General features: G+C 35.1%; 1 protein-coding gene across 2 annotated transcripts in view; it reads right to left on the bottom strand.

The window, feature by feature from the left end:
- The window catches only part of LOC122789315 (protein FRA10AC1 homolog), a 768,378-nt gene extending 752,770 nt beyond the window's left edge, over window positions 1-15,608 (bottom strand). The window contains exon 1 of one of the 2 annotated variants that reach the window (XM_044056666.1): window positions 15,503-15,608. In XM_044056666.1, coding sequence (XP_043912601.1) covers window positions 15,503-15,529 — 27 coding nt within the window. In that variant the 5' untranslated portion in view covers window positions 15,530-15,608. The remainder of the gene's footprint in view (window positions 1-15,502) is intronic. The other variant, XM_044056665.1, reaches the window with a different exon arrangement.
- Between the last annotated feature and the right edge of the window lie 2,677 nt (window positions 15,609-18,285).

The following is an 18,285-nucleotide window of genomic DNA, read 5'->3' as shown; positions in this document are numbered from 1 at the left end:
TTTGAGCCGTTTCTTTTTTTCTTTCTCTCTCTCTCTCTTCCGTTTTCACGGCAGTTGTTTGAGCAGGAAATAAGTGCTCGTGAAGTTTTATAAAAGTCTATTTAGACTGCAGTATGCACGAGCTAGGGAAAAAGTTTTCTCCTATCTTTACAATTGCAGAGTAGTTTAATGTTGTCATAACAACGAGTAGATACGGTTTTGATTGGCTGTTGATATACTCATACCCAACAGAAGCACGTTCACAACACACTTTAGGAAACAAGCTAGATTTCCCTTATCTAGTTATACCCCATACAAGAGAATATAAAATTAAATCTGATTGTTGTTTGAACCACATTTTAACAAAATCATTATTAAAGTTAACCAAGCAACTAAAATGGTATCAGTACCTGATCAACACATTCATAGAAACTACTATGCTTTACACCACTTAGATAATTTAAACATATGCATTTTTTTGACTGCCTTTCTAAAGCATTAATATAACTATTAGCTGGAATATAATAAGATAAAACCTATATTTAGATTATAAGGTAATTATACAGTCTCTTAAATCTGATGAACAGTTCTTGAAAGCATATGTTTATATATTATAAGATGTGATATTCTTTTTTAATTTATGTTATTGCGTGCAAGCCTTGTGATTAAGGATTAAAATGTCTCTGTTTAAACAAGTGAATTCATATCCAATATGGAAAGTTATGTTGATACAATGAGCTGAATATGTTAATAATTAGTATAATTCAACTGCATTTGTTTTCTATGTTAAGATGGTAATGATATAGTAGTTAATTCATATTAAACAATGCCTTCTACAATTAAATGTTTTTAAATCACAATAATAGTTGTTTATTAGACTTCTTGATTATTTACAGTATATATGGAGCTGAAAGGAATGGGAAAAGGAAGTTAGAGTGATAATTCACCAGATGTTTCAATCTGTTGGACTAGGAATGTATTTCATTCCATGCTGGGTAGGGATTAATGAGCTAACTACTTTAACTTTAGTATTTATTTTAGTTTTTAAATTAATTATTTTTACCGAGTCTGACGTATACTTAGTGATAACATGCTTCACTGAGATAACTGATTATGTACTAATCAATAATACTTTAGTTTTTAAGGAGGGGATGATTTCAGGTAAAGTCAATGACACCTTTAAATATTTCCTCAAAATAATTTTGTGCTAACTGTTCATTTTTTCTCTTACATTATTACACAAGCCTACCATTGTATTTTGTAATTTGCTTTGCTTTTTTGATGTACATTGTTTTCATATTTTTGGAGCTTTTCTCCCCGGGCCTCTACTGAAAACGGATATATGTCCAGCTAGACTAGCCCGGTCAACAAATGTAAAATAAAATAAATAAATAAATAAATAAAAATAATTTGATATGGACCTTTCTATATTATTGTTAAACATTAATGGTCTAAACAGTGCAAATAAAAGATCTAACTTACTAAGATATTTAAACTTAAATATTTATTTATCACAAATATTTTTTTTTGCAGGAAACACATTTCAAGAGCAATGATAATTTCACATGGAACCTAAGTGAGTTCAAGGCCCTAGCATGTTCCAATTTTAAAACAAAGAAGAGGGGGTAATAATTCTATGGAGAAACAATTTATTAAATCCTGAAATAATACATAAATATATAGACAATGAGGGCCTTATAGCTATAGTCATTCTGAAGTTTAGTAACAGGTTGTGGACAATAGTAAACCTATATTGGTTTCTGGGTATTGGGATGGGGACAGTCAAAAAGCATTTAGATCAAATTATAAGCATATTTAAAAGTAATTTAATAATAGGGGAAACTTTAATTGTATTACAGATATGTCTGAAACTACTAACAAAAAATCTCCACATCTAACAGCTACTGCAAAATTACTAAACAAAATGGACTGAATCCTTAAAATTAAAAGATACCTTTAATGTTATAGATAGTAATTCCTTGGTATTCTCCCATCAAGATTATAGATAAGGTACCCAAACCAGAATTGATAAGATATATATTTCCCAGGATCTTCAAACAAAAATTACTTCCTTTACAATAATTCCTTGCCCCCTCTCAAATCATAATTCTCTAGTTCTAAAAGTGCAAATAAATTTTAAATCACTTTCTTTTCTTACTAGAATTCCTTCATATAATACAAAAATTAAAGAATTTAAGCAATGAATGAACTCAATTTCTTTGTAGATGTAAACTACAACTCGGAAGCAAATACAGTAATGGTATGGGATTCATTAAAAGTTTATATCTATGGAAAAATGATTGCTTGGTATAAAAATAAAATCAAGGAATGGGAATCAGAACTTCAAGAACTACAAAGGAACCTCACATTATTTAAATCTAAAAAAATCTCCTAATTTATTAGAGAATAAGAAGACAATAGAAGACTTAAATAAAAGATATACTGAAATCTTAAATCACAAAACTAATTTAGCCATGGAGAGGTTAAAAATAAATTCTTATGCCACCTCTCCAAAATACTTACATAACTTATCTGTTAAAGTTAAAACGCAATCTAAAGCTAATACTATTGTTAATATACTACATGAAGATAAAGGTAAGAAAGTTTCGGAAATAGGAGATATTCTACATGCTTTCAAGTGTCATTTCAAAAATCATTTAAAAAATAACAATAATTTGCCAGAATATCCCCTTTTAGAAAATGTGTTTTCAAATATTAAACCAAATCCCTGAAAGTTTACAAAATGAATTACAAAAATCCATTACGCACAAAGAAATCATAGATACAATCAAAGAAAGTAAAACTAGTAAATCTCACGGAATGGGTGGCTTAATCACAGAAATTTACAAACTATTCCCCAAAAATATAGCTTCATTACTACATAAAACATTTACTGAAATTCAAACTCATGCATTAATTCCTCCTTCATGTAGATACTCCTTAATCATACCCATTTTAAAAGAAAACAAGGATGATAGTCAATGCAGCTCATATTGGCCAATTTCATTATTAAATAATGATTATAAAATATTTATGTCTATATTGGTTAAAAAAATAAAAAATCATATGAATGAAATTATCAACTATGACCAAACTGGGTTTATTCAAAATAGACATCCACATGATAACATTAAAAGAATATTGACATTAATTGGTTATTTAAACAAAGAAAATATAGAAACCTTAATAACTGGACTAGATATTGAGAAAGCTTTTGATTCCTTGAACTGGGATTATTTAATTAAAATCTTAGAAGCTTATAAATTTCCCAGCTCCTTCATTACATTTATTAAAAAGGTTTATGAAAACAATTTAACTTATGTTAAATTAGGACCCTTTACCTCAGAAGCTATATAAGTTACGAGAGGTACTAAACAAGGATGCCCTATGTCACCCATTTTATTTGCATTAACTATAGAACTATTGGCAATATTAATACAAAACAATCCAAAGATAAAAGGAATAAATATATTTGGTCAATATAACTCCAAGATCATGCTCTTTGCTGATGACATACTTCTTACACTATTGAATTCAAAAGAAACATTAGTTGAATTAGATAATCTTGATAAAGAAATTTCATAAGATCTCAGGACTCCGATTTAATAAACAAAAGTCTAAATACTTATTATTAAATAAAAAAAGGATTTTCAAATAGATAAGAATCATATCATAGGAGAACATGTCTCAACAATAAAATACTTAGGGATAGACTTGTGTGAAAATATTCAAGCTGTATTGAATATTAATTATAGAAGGATCATAGCTACAATAGACTATCTAGTGGGTAAATATAATAAGTTATTTATAGTTTTTGAAGATAGATTACAGTTAATTAAAATGATTCTTCTCCCTAAAATTTTGTACGTTGTACAAGCCACTTTGTTAATTCCTGAGAAAACTCACCTTAAGAAAATAACATTTTGCTAAGATTTCTGTGGTTTCCTAAAAGAAACAAAATTGCATATACCCATCATATCAGAAAATGGGACCAGGGAGGAATAAATTTCCCAGATACTGAATCTTATATAAGAGCAACTTTACTTAAAACTGTGGTTGAATGGATCAATCCAAACTATATGTCTAACTGGAAATTGTTACATACAACTATAATAATAAATGAAAATAATTTACTTAAAAATTCTACTTTTCTAGACAAGGACAATATATTATGGTACTCACTGGCCTTAAATTATCAATACAATATAACTAAACTAACTAGGACAAATTTAAAAAATCATTTATTTGACTATTTTAGGAAATTTATAAACATGAATATGGATTTAAAGCTTTGGTTTGCAACATTAATTCCCTTCAGCATTACTAAAAACTTTCCAGATAGAATTCATAGAGATATATTCCTCTCTTGGGAACAGAAAAATCTAATCTGTTGGTTACACTGTCTAAAAAATCAGCAAGTATGGGAATTACAATATATGATGTCAATTTACAAAGTGAATTCTCATGAATGGTTAATGCTTCAGAATATACTGACGTACTCCAAGGATCTATGTAGGATAATAAATAATTCTTCTTTTTCAAATACACCAAATTTTATATCCAGACTGTTTGAAATTTTATATAATAATAAGAAATTGGAAAATGATACTTCATATTTATATAATTGATAAAAAATTACAAAACACAACCTAAACCAGCATATTGGCAATATATTACTAAAGGATATATGATTCAGTTAACCTCAGAAAATAAATCTAATTTACTTCTCTCAGTAAAATTAACTTCTTGTTCTCATTATTGGAGAATATTTACCTGGAAATTCCTTCATAGATCCTTTTTAATCCCTGATAAAGTTTCAAAAATCAATCCTTCTAATGACGTGTTATGCTGGGGATGTCAACAGTATAATAAAGCTGATTGGTCTCGCATTTTCTACGATTGTATAAAAATTAAACCCTTTTGGGAAAGTATTAACAATTTCTTGCAGGCGATTTATACAGATAATTTTGTCGTGACCAAGGCTTTGTTATTACTGAATATAACTGATAATGCTTATTCTTCAAATAAGACTGACCTTCATTTACTTTGGACTATACTAGCTATAGCTAGGAAATGCATAACAAAGAGATGGAATTCTACCACAGCTCCTAGCAAAGAAGATTTCATATGTCTATTGAAGAGGACAGCCTTAATGGAAATAAAAACCAAAGAATTAAGACTGTTTCCTAGACCATTAACTAAAAACCCTTGGAAAAAGTTCTAACTTTGATTGATACTTTGCAAATGGATCCAACCTCCTCATGAAGCAAGTACTATTTAACTTTAATTAAACTATATCTGTGTAATTTATCACGCAAGTTTTAAAATGTCAGACTAAATGTAAATTTGCATATAGTTAATTATCTAACTCGATTGTAAACTGTGATAAGTTTTCATTTACTGTTTACTGCAAATTTAAAATAAAAACCATCTGAGTAAAAAAAAGGAATCAATGCTACTATGTCTTTAAAACCGGCTTTGAAGAAGGGCAGATCACATCAATGACTTAATTGTTTTATTGGCTGGTTTTACCTTTGTCATGATATTTAAATTTGGTTGTAATGGTTGTTTTATGGATCTGAGGAATCAATGCTACTATGCCTTTAAAACCTGCTTTGAAGAAGCGCAGGTCACATCAATGACTTAATTGTTTTATTGGTTAGTTTTTATTGGCTGGTTTTACCTTTGTCATGATATTTACATTTGGTTGTAATGGTTGTTTTATGGATCTGAGGTAGCACATTGTGTGAAAGTGCTTATCCTGTTTTACCTTCAATAAATATTGCATGCTTTTAGCTGTGGTGGTCGCTTGGAGTTTTTGTTTTTCATACTATTGTACTATCTAATTATTGTATTTTGTTTATATTTTTGTGGAGCTTTTCTCCCCAGGCCTCCACTGAAAATGGGCTTCTGGCCCAGCCGGATGTTCCCCCTTATCTTTTCAGTTGCTTTTTCATAAAACCATTTCTTTTTTCATTTATGCCATCTTTATGATGTCAGTTTTTAAGTTTTGTAACTGCAGAGTTCAGTTACAGGAGTTATCTTGTATACTTGTTTATTTTGCCACTTCTTCATTGACATATTAAATTGTGATTCGACTTTCTAAAGATTATTCTAGTTTAGATTTTGTCTCAATACTCCTCAGTCTCTCTTCATTTCTTATTCTAAATCGGAATTACTATTCTTTCCTACTTTCTGAAGCCTCCTCAAAGATCAGGACCACTGTTTCACCAAAACAATGACTCTGTAGCCAAACTATGTGGAACCACACACACTGTAAAGTAACAAAAGTCATTTCCTCTATGACAAAAAGAACAGACAGTAAGAGAATAGGAAGCAAGCGGCAAGATGATCCACAATAGGCCAACAGAAAAAAAATGAAAAGATGGTGGTTAGGATTCAAACATACCCATTATTTGCTCATCAGTGCATAAGAAAGCCAATGAAATGCAACAGATGGCTGAAGTGCTACCAGGTACATTAGTACAGTCATTAACAGTATCTCTAATGCCCTGATACACTAGGGAGAGTTACTCTGGTGAGAAGGAATTCAGACTTGTACTCTAAATAGTGCTATAGTTTGTTTTTTATTGACATACAGTTTTAAAGGCCACTTTCTTTGGAAAGAAGCTGCACTTCTGTCCATGATCCAGAGAAGAAAGAACTTAGAAGCTTTACTGTGATCAAAGGTGGGAGTATGTAGATAGATGCCCATGGTTACAGTCTCAGGCTGATGGAAGATTAATTTTGGAGGATTTAAAAAAAGACAGCTCTTTAAACAGGACGACAGACGGGTTTCCAAGCAGAATAACCTTTCAGGAAGTTCAGTCTGCTGCAAAAGAGTGAAAGTAATCACATACCTGCAGGAATACAGCGGATAATGGAAGTAAAATTGCACAGGGAAACAGCTCCATGGGTGAGGAAAGTGGAAGACGTGCCATCTGAATAAGAACAGACACATACTTGGGCAGGTTCTACACAGATATAATAATACTATTGTTAACGGGGGGGGGTCTGAGCAAATAGTCATATAATTAAGGTGAACAACACTGTTCCAAAGAACACCATATCCGGAGGTTTTCCCTGTAACAACAACAAAAAAAAAAAAAAAAAAAAAAAAAAGAATTCTCCTTTCATTCCACCAAAATGTGACATGTTGAGGCTGTTGCAAGCAAAAGATTCAATATAGCATGTTGTATGTCCAGTAAACATCTTTTCTATGGGACAGAACCTGACCAACACACTAACATGACTGGAATAAGTCAAGGAAAAAAACAGATAGGCTAAACATACATACTAGTAAAATGCACAAAAATCTAACAAAGCCAGAAAAAAACAGGAGGAGTTTACAAATTTTAATGAAAACAGTAAAACTGTGAAAGCAAACTACACTTATAGAAGTATGGATTTTAAATCAAGTATTAAACAGATTATTTTATGGATTTTAAGTCAGACTAAATGGACTACTTAAGGAAACTTAAAAAAGACTGTATAGGGAGATGGCTGCACAAGTGTATGCAAATACCCAGCAGTACTAAAAGGCATATACAAGTAATGTGCGTTAATTCTCAGAATTGTTAAGGCGCTGTTTAAGACCAATGCATACACAAGTAATGTGTGTTAATTCTCAAAACTGTTAAGGCGCTCTTTAAAACCAATGCATACACAAGTAATGTGCGTTAATTCTCAAAACTGTCAAGGTGCTATTTAAAACCAATGCATACACAGGTGATGTGTGTTAATTCTCAAAACTGTTAAGGTGCTGTTTAAAACCAATGCATACACAAGTAATGCGCATTAATTCTCAAGCCTGTTAAGGTGCTGTTTAAAACCAATGCATACACAAGTAATGCGCATTAATTCTCAAGCCTGTTAAGGTGCTGTTTAAAATCAATGCCTGCACAAATTAAGGTGCCATTTAAACCCAATGTATCTGGGAAAAAAACTTCTATAAAGAGAGGCCATGTGGCAATTGAAATGAAATGTGCACAGTCTAAAGACTTCAACACAGATCCCTTCTTATGCCTCAAAAATAAAATGGTCATTACCTTTGTGTAACTAATCATATACAGATTGTCTTTTTTCCCCAGTTGTTTCAGCATACTATTACTAGTCAGTATGTAACATAGCTAACAGATATAAGTAATGTACCATGTGTACATGTACCTTCTGCCATCACATGATGCACAGCTGTTTCTGCCATCACATGATGCACAGCTGTTCTACTTAACTACAAGTGTGGCTTGTATTTACTTATTTCATTTTACAGTAACACAATACTGCTTGCTGCATATGTGATGCTGGAGAAACCACTTTTGCTATTTTGAAAGTATTTAAAAGGTTTCTTCCCTGACTACTGCAGTACTAAGTAGGTCAATGTAAAATTTGTTTTTGGTATTGCTAAGTTAAACAGTTCTTATTAGACATTACATGTTTTAGGCGAGTACCACATAAAGCCACTAAACATATTAGGCTCTCTACTGCAAATTACTAACAAACTTAAATGAATACAATAAAGCTACTTATTCAAAAATTCAAAAGACAAAGGTAACCATTTTACATCAAGGGAAAATTGTACTGCAGACTATGATTTACAATAAGTTAGTAGGGCCTATGTGGAGCTGAGGGAGAGCTCCTAACGAATAAAATTAATCTTTTTGTATAATTAAGCAGTAAGAACCAAATACTTACAACAACCTGCTCATCTTGTCCATAATCCTACATACCCTATACACCATAACAGATGATTCTGTGGTGGTAGGGGATGAACATGAGGAACAGAGATGAAAAGAATGGAGAGCAAATATTTGCGAGCTCTCTTGGGAATGTACAATGTTACAAGAGATTCCACCTTCCCCACCTTAATAGTGCACTGTTTGGGAAATGTATTATTTATTCATTGATTGTGTCTGTCACAAGGAGGATAGAGAGACAAATAGTGACTACTATCAGATGCAAATATGGGGCAATAAATCTTATAGAGCAACAACACTGACTGTGGTAATTGGTGTATTGGTACTAGATATGTATATTGTCGTAATGCTATGGGAATTTCTTTTATTCAATATATATCATGAGAAGGATTAGAGCGGCCATGGTGGTGCTGCGGTTAGCCTTGCTGCCTCACAGCAAGAGGTTCGATTCTCGGCTGGGGTGCCTTCTGTGTGGAGTCTGCATGTCGTCCCTGTGGTCGCGTGGGTTTCCTCTGGGTGCTCTGGCTTCCTCCCACATCCCAAAGACAAGCAGTAGGTGGATTGGACACTCTAAATTGGCCCTAGGTGTGAGTTTTGTGCCTTCTGTAGAAGGCTGGGTGCCGGACTGGCATCTCAACACCATAAAAACTCCACTGCCAATCATGATCCGCTGTGGCGACCCCTAACCAGGAAAAGCCGAAAGATGATATCATGAGAAGGATTGAAAAAAAAAATATCGAATTTTGCAGATATGAATATAACCTTTACATGGTAGTAATACTGTTTGCAGTAACATAATCTGTAATTAGTTGAACAATAACACAAATATATGTACAACTACAGTGTTATGTAAATGAGACAAACTTAATTTGATGCTTTAGTCAATGGCTAGTAGCAGATAGGGTGCCTTATTTTCTCTTTTGCATTAAACAATTACAGCCACATATGTCAGAAGGCTGCGTTAGAACACTATTTGTATGCAACCGTGTAAAGGTGGGGGGTATGTTATGCTCTCTGCAACACAAAGTGACTATTGACACTTATGACAGATTTTGTTACAGTACTGTTTTGCAACACAAAATTATCAAAGCAATGAGACATTAGGTAGAGTTGAAAGTGTTATATTAAATGATAGCAATGAGCAAGGTCTATACAATTAACCATGCAAGATGAGTTCTGTATAATGCATGTACTTTATCGTTTGTAATTTGCATGTGGATAACCTGTCAATGTGACTGCTGATTCTTGAATGTGAGGAGTTATTTTGTAGTAATACTGAGGTTCACAAATTTTGGTATGGAAATCTGTTTGATGGTTTGTATGAAAGAGTACATCTGAAGAAACAGTTATCTTTAGAGTAAATGAAAAGTTTATCCTTTTTTAATGTGTGCTGTATATTAGACAGTAACTACAAAGGATATACATTTTGGATTTTTTTTTTTACATCTGTGAATATGTTTCAAGATGTGTACACCCATGATTTGAATAAAATATATACGTAATGCACATAACCATAATGTTAACATAGAATCAGGTGTTAAGCTGATCAGATTCCTCTGCTTCACATTCCAAACGTATTTGTGTGTGTGTGTGGGGGGGGATGCAACAAAAGTATGTCAGATGCATACTACTTTCCTAGAGCTCAGTTATAATATGATTCCATACAGAGTCCACTGTTGACTGTATGATGCAGTTATCTGATTAACTGGAAGCACTAGAATTCTGTAATTCTGTGTGATGGCTGGGGCATCATTACAAGAAATGCACATGACTGGTGAATATAGTCTAAGTGTGAATGGAGGTACAAGATTTCTATTTAACTAAGTGACTGCAGCAAATGCCTTTTATGTTGGTGGTAGGGGAGGGGTCATGTATGATTGCTGAGGCTACTGCTTTTTTCATTTAATTATACGTTACATAATATAAAGCCTTAGTACAGCTGTGTAAGCAAATTAACATAACAGTTGGAATGATCACTGTTCTAAAGCAAATTGTGTTTAACATCTAAAACTGAAAATACAGCATTAAATAAGGAACTGGAATTTTCACAGGGTTAGGGCTCAAACATGATTCTTAATCAGCTCAGCTCAAGCTAACAGTGGAAGGTGCCCTGAAGCTTTGGGGGCTGGCCAGCTATTACACCCTTAGCAGGTTACAACCCATTCTGCTTAGGTTACTGCAACAGTGATCCATATGAATAACATCTATGGCTGATTTGTTTGTTTATAACAACTAGAAATAGATCATGTTTCAGTTTTAATGCTGTAAACCGGCTGATAGGCCATGTATATGGAAGACTTAAATAGTCCAGGAGTATATTTCTTATCTTCCACATAACTATCTAGGCTATTCTTAAACCTTTTGGGGAAGCAGAGTATTTTATGTCAACAGGTATCTTATTCCTTATTTTCAGGATAGTTTGAGTAATATACATATCCATTTAGTAGTTTTATTCTTCTTGGTTTAAGGCATGGTTCTCTACCTCAACAGATGTAAAATGAGAGAAAAAGTCCAGTTCCTTCCGTAATGCCGATTTTCTACCAATTTACATGCTAAGCATAATTTATATAATAATAATAATAACACCAGTAGACAATAGGACTACATTTTAATTTCTTCCATAATTTCTACCCTCCTCTGCTAACACGGTATGCATTAAAAATTCTACTTTCTCCCTGTATAATTGTAACTCCCTCATTCTCTGTAGGCCTCCCTTTACACTTGCTAACTATAAAAGCTCTTTCTCTAAACTATCTCCTGCATGATGGAGCTCACTATCAGAAACCATCAGGCAGTCGGGCACTAGAGGTCTCTGAATTCTCACATACTTGGTGAAAACAAATGTAACTGCTTCAAAAATATTGATTAGCCTAACCTTTCTTTATTAACCAACTTCTGATTATATACTTATTACATCAACTATTTTATCCAAATATGCAGCTCCTCTCCTTTTTGATCTCTTGACCAGAGAAGCATCTCTCCCTCTAGCTTGAGACTTGGCTAATAGCATATTAAAAGAGGAAAAGTGGTGTGAAAAAAGTTACTTTATATCGTCAACTTGCAAGTTTTACTTGAAACTTTTCATTTCTATATATACATTACATTTATATTATTTAACCTACGTTTCAAAATGTCTCTATCATTCTGCAAATTACTAATTCCATAAATATATATTTTGTACACACCATTTTTAACTTCAATAAATTTGTATTTCACTGTAATTTGTCTTTGACTTGCAGGCATTGGTCATGGGTGAAAAAGATCCTGGGATCAACCCAGTTAACAAATATTAAATAAATAAAATAAATAAGGGGATTATATGCAGGAAATATTTTGAGTTTGGGTGGTTCTTTCAAGCTGCTTGTTTACCATCGTGTTTGTATTCTTACTGTGATGCCCGTGCCCTGGCCCAGCAATCAAAGAGCCTCAATCCTCACCACTAACACCAGTGAGGGGCGTCTCATATAGGAGGAAAGGATAACAAATACACACAGTAAAGTGCAATTTCCCTTAAGAGCACACAGAGATCAGAGTCAGTTTGGGGCTGGTCGCTCCCTTACTCTCCAGGTCCCCAATAAGACTCCCCCACTGGCACAGCTATAGGGTCCAGACCTCAGCCTAGTGGGCAAGCTAAAACCTCCAGCACCCTTTCTGTCCAACCAGTGCTTTGTGCCCCTGCCCAAGTAGCTGACACACGCACACGAGTTTATATAACCACACAAACACTCCTGGGGAAGGCTGACACAGGTTCTCCAGCTGTGCCCCCTTTTCCCACACTATATAGTAGTATCAGCTGCCACCATCCACTAATATTTATCAGTTACTCAAAGGCCTTTAAAAGGGTGTCCAATTATTACTGTGCAATATTATTATCCAATTGGTAGTATAGCTCACAGCTAAAGCTATGGAGTGGCTTTGTACAATTTTACCAAAGGCATGCAGGTACTCTAAACAGCTTAAATTATCTCTACAAAAACAGCCACAGTTGAAAGGGTTTAAAAATATTTAATAACAAATAGTCAAAACACAAGACAATACTTTTTACTACACAGTGCTAGTCAAGAGTTCAGAAATCACAGAGAAACACTTAAAATAATTCAGTAGTACAGTTTTGACATCACAGAAAAACACTTATAAATAGCTAGAAACTAGAAAGATTAGACTAAGAGAAAACACAAGTCTAATATAAACTTGCATAGAGAGTAAGACAGTGATGAGTTGGATGGTCAAGACAAAAATGCTTAATGCTCTCTGATTCTCTCCGTTTTTAAAATTACATTCCTGGTTAACATCACATCATTCTTCACACTTCCCTGGGTCCCCAGGCTAACAGAAACTACATTTACATTCTTCACCTCTGGGCAGAAACCAGAGCAATAGAGGACATTTATGCATGCAAATTCTGGCCATTAATTTTGGCCTTAAAACAATAGCAAGAATTCCTTCATCTAGACAGGCCAGAGCCAACTTTAAAGATCAAAGACAGTCATAAAATGTTTGACTTAGATTCCTTACAGCAGAGTACACTGTTGTCACATTTTTTTCAGTTCCACATGTAACACTATTTTTCCCCATTTAAGACAACAAGCCTGTGGTTTACATTAATATTTACAGATAACAGAATTATCTCCAAAATTCTATCTGGCTAGGCTGGCAGCCTTCACCCATCTTCACACTTACAATAAGTGTTTAAAGAATTAAAATGAAGATATGGAAGCAAGGGAAATGCAGCCAACTTTTGACATAAGGTAACAAAGAACTTAATTATGTGTGTTACTGTAATAGACTGTCACCCCACAAATAGAACATTTGTGTTATGTACTGTTTTATGTTAGGCCAGTACAGTAGTATTGAGCTGTATCTGATCAAGGAGATTAAGCTTGTAGATTATTTCCTGCATTCATCAGGTGTGCATCTAAGAAGTGGGCAATTTAAGATGATGGTTTTATAATACTTTGTGTTGCTTTTAAAGAAAGGTGACTTAGACCCACCTCCATGGTGCAGAAGGATAAAAGCTCTGACTGCATCCCAGACAACCCAAGTTTGATAAGTGGCACAGGTGGTGAAGGGACTGAGTCAGGGAGATGGTAGTGAGTGGTCGACATGAGTTCATCCACTGGGGAGTGGGGTAGCTTGGTTTTCTTGGTATTCTGCATTAGAACTGCAGGTGTACTGCCCATAGCAGTAAGTTTACTGCACACACACTGCATGCAAGTAAGACAGTTAGCCAGGAGGTTGCAAATGCATGCTAGCAGCACTTCCCAAGAGCAGCAACTCTGCAGCATGTAAACTGTTGTGGGTGCAGGGATATGTCAGCCTGCAGGATCCTGACAATGACTTACTCCTTAACATCCAATGTTCGACTTTACAACACAATGAAAAGGCTGGACGGCTCTTATAACACTGAAGGGAAAATGGGTCAATCGGGTGCAGCAAGGGGCAGGCAGTGGACAAATCCTGCAGACCCACAAAAATTAAGGGGTATTTAAAAATAAACAGGCAAAGCTCAAACAACTAATAAACTTACAGTAGCTCCTATCTGGTTTAAACCTGTATAAAAGGCATTCTTAAGTGTTGCTGCTAAAATCATACAAAAATATTAAGAACTTATTTTTAAAAGCAAGATATGAAGTCTTGTGTTGGTTAATTGGGTTTACACTTACAACTCAGAATGAGGGATTGTCCAATAAAACAATAATTCTACCTTCACAAAGCTATTCCAAAATATTCCAGATTCTTTGTCCTCAATTTACATGGCAAAACAACTCATAAAAGGGCTGTCTTATTAAGTAAAATCCTGAACATCCACTATTGATTCTGTACTTTTTTTTCTAGATATGCTTAATGATTTCTGAAACAGATACTCTCTAAAGAATGCTGTTACCATCTCTTACAGTGCAAGGCCATTTTTGCTATCAGTCGAAACTGACATGAGTGTCAAAGTCAGATAGAAAAAAAGAGAAGTGACTGGCATGCCTCTTGCAAGGATGGGTGCCAAACACATAAGATCCACGGCAGCAGCATACCAAAGTGGGGAAGAACAGAATTGCAGGAAAGTCTTCCTCACAGGTGCAAATGATGGGATAAGCCTCAACTACAGTTAAACACAATTTTCAAAAATAAACCAAAATCCTTCTATAGCAATGAGCTCCTACATATACCTCTATGGGAGGGAATGAAACCTTCCCATATGGGCATGACAACTCAGTGCACAGTTCTCATCTAGATTGGTTGTAAGTGTAATGTTAAGGGTGACCAGTCACCTGAAGTAAAGCCATAAATACAAAATATATGAAAGCATAAATACACCAGGTGAAGCAATCAGTAAATCTAATAGTACTGCATGAGACGTGCATTAAAGTCTCTACTTCAACAAACAGCACTGCTTCAGAGGACATTGCAAACTAACATTATGCCTGGCTTTCACTTACAACTGCCACACATGCATCCTTCAAACTGAAAAGAGGCACATCAGCTGTTTCAACTGCATGCCAAAACAGTAAATAAATTGACGGGGATGCAACTATATACAGAATCAATATGACACAGAAATTCGTTCTTGTCTCTGCTGTCTTTTGTATATTTTACACTTGCCTCCATGGGAAAGGAGGCCAGCAGAAATAATCACAACGTTATGGACATTTATCCCTGTTTACGAGGAAAATTGATAACCAATGTGCAACCTTATAAGACTTGCTAATAAGTTGAATTTAATTGCCCTTATATCTTCATTAGTGGCGTCACTGAATTTGAGATAATGCCTGCTATGTTACCACTGTTATCCTCTCCTCCCCCTCCCAGTGAGATTTAATCACTGATAACAACTTTACCTTTACAAGATCTAAACCGGTATCCATCCTTGTCTACACACGTAACAGTAAACAGAAGGCGCAGTTTAAATGACGTCATCAATACTGGTGAGGCTGCTGACTCAGCAGAGAGCTCATCAAGAGGTGTTAAGGTTATATCTTGAGAAAGAGTGGTTATCTATATGTAGAAGTTTGGAATGCTAAATTTTTGGCGGTGTGTAACTATCTCCGTGTTAATTTTGTACCGGAAATTACTCTCTAGTGATATCGCTGAAATAAAAGTATTAAACTGCTTTGTTGGTTGGGTTGTTGAACGAATACTTTTTTCGACCAGTTAAAAAAGTGTTTCCTCAAGGTGATTTGACTGTTTTGTATTATTGATAAATCAAAATAAATTAATAGTCCACCTGCTAGCGAAGTTTATCTGTGTTAGCCTGTCTGTCACGCACTCGTGTTTGTATGTATGCAATGAGGTCGTTTCTTCCTTTTGAGAAGTTTATTAGCGCGTGAGATGTGCAAGTATCAGACCACTTTCGATCTATTACACGGTGGCTTACTACAGTGTCTGAACGATAGGAAACACGTACTGCAGTGCAACTAAGAAGACGGTTTAGGAGATCACAGAGAAACCTCTCTCGGTTCAATTTCTCCAAGTCTTTAGGGTTTCTAGTACTGTGCCGGGAGTGGATCCCATTCCTTAGTCAAAGTACAATTAAAGTTCATGAAATTAGTATTGTTTCAATCTTTGATGTCAGCCAAGAGTGTTCTTTGTAGTCATACGGAGTTTTGTGTATCTGTAACATGTCTAAATAACGACGCTGAAATTGTTTTTATGAAACCCATTGCTCCTGCTTCTATTTGAAGTTGGAACTATCTTGCTATGCTTCTTCCACAGTGTCCTCGTTTCTACCTGCAAATCCTGGTACTTTATAGGTTCATAGGTAAGTACTAGGCTATCTGCCCATGGGCATTTATAAGCCTAGCCAGAGTGATGGCTTTCGCCTCCCCATTAGATTAGTAACCTGGGCCTCTGTCAACAGGGCTCCTGAAGTGATCCCAGGGTAGAACTTACGATTACCCATCCACTCATCAAGATTTCTCTTGAAGAGGGTCAGAGAGGAGCTCTGTCAATATGGATTGGGATTCTATTCCAGAGTGAGGTGAGTCGCTGGGACAGGGGAATCTATCCCTCCAGCATGTCCTGTTTATTGTTGTACATAGGTTCAAGTCGCTAGAACGAGTAGTTCTGAGCGATCTTGTTTTTTTGAGGTGAAGCATGTCCATTAGTTCAGGGTTTGGCATGGCCCTATAGGTCAGGCATAGGTCACCTCTGAGCAGACGGTAAGCGACTGAGAAGAGCTGGAGCTTTTTTAGTCGTGCTTCATAGGGTAATTGTTTAAGGCCCTTAATCCGCTTAGTGAGGTACTTCTGTGGTCTTTCTAGTTGTTGCAGGTGTCTAGTGAGGTGCATCCCAAATGGGGCATTGTACTCTATTATGGGCCTAATGAGTGAGGAGTAAAGGAGCACAATCTCCTCCTTGGATCTGGATGAGAAACCCTTTGTGATCAGGTGTGCCACATAGGATTTCCTGACCATTTTGGCTATGTGGTTATCAAAGGAGAGCATGTTATCCACTTGGGTACCCAAGTCCCTAATTACTTCTTCTGTACTTAGTGGATTCCCGTCTGTGGTAGTTTGTAGGTACTTTGTTTTTCCCAAATGGGATTACTATGCATTTTTTGACATTTAGCTTGAGGCCTTATGACTTTGTGTTTCTCTATACGTAATCACTTGGTATATCACTTTTAGTGATTATTGCTACTTTTGACTTCCTTTCATTGACTACTACACCAGGTTTTCTCGCATCTATTTTTGCAAACTGTTGGTAATGGGAATCACATGTGATATAATGCTTTGTGGCTTACGTTCCCAAATGTTTCCTGCTGCTTCAGTATTGTTCTGTTTGCACATTCCCCGACCCCACTGCAGTAGTCTTACCACGTTATACATTGCAGTATACAGGTCCTCATCCAGTGTAATTGAATAGCTAATAAATTAAATGGCTCTCTGGATCAATGTGAGCCATGATGATGCATACACAAGGGATACGTTTGCGAATAGTCACCCAGTCATGAAGACCAGTTTTAACAGCAGTCAACAGAGTGCATTGTGTGTCATTTAAGGGAAGTATTTTTCAGAAGTAGGGAATCCGCTGGGTTAGACAGCCACAGAATCATACCTTACAGTTTAGCACAAAATATCTGGCCAACACCTTGAACAAAAGGATGGGCAAAGACCCCAAAATAGGGACAGAATTTAAATATTACTCATAAACTCAGAACGTTGACATATAAACATAAACAGGATTTGTGTTCGCATGCGTTTTCTGAAGGATATGAAGTCTGAAACTCAAATGTGTGTCATTATTTAGTGGCTTCAAGCCTCAGTAATTTGCCAGAAAACCACAGATTATACGAGGAGCAGGTCAAACGTATGAGGCAAAAATCGGTGGGCTTTCAATGAAAATCTAGACGATTGAGAGATATGCTGCAGATCCTAATAGTGTTACAATGAAGACTGACATCTTTATAAAAGAGCACCCTGAATACCGAATCTAAACATCTTTATTAGCATTACTTAGTGCCATGAGTACACATTCAATAATAAAAGGGTGCAAAGCATTACAAATATTTTTTTTCTTTTCATACATTATACGTATATGGTAATTATTCAAATTAATATAAAGGCTGTCTTCCAAAATCAAAGTGTTCATAAAACATAACAGACATTTTATGCTGTTCCTC

Source organism: Protopterus annectens, chromosome 14.part0 (assembly GCF_019279795.1).
Source record: "Protopterus annectens isolate FY-2018-M chromosome 14.part0, PAN1.0, whole genome shotgun sequence".
NCBI classification, from domain to species: domain Eukaryota; kingdom Metazoa; phylum Chordata; order Ceratodontiformes; family Protopteridae; genus Protopterus; species Protopterus annectens.
Note: the sequence above shows the minus strand (reverse complement) of the source record. Positions and strands in the feature narration are given on the sequence as shown.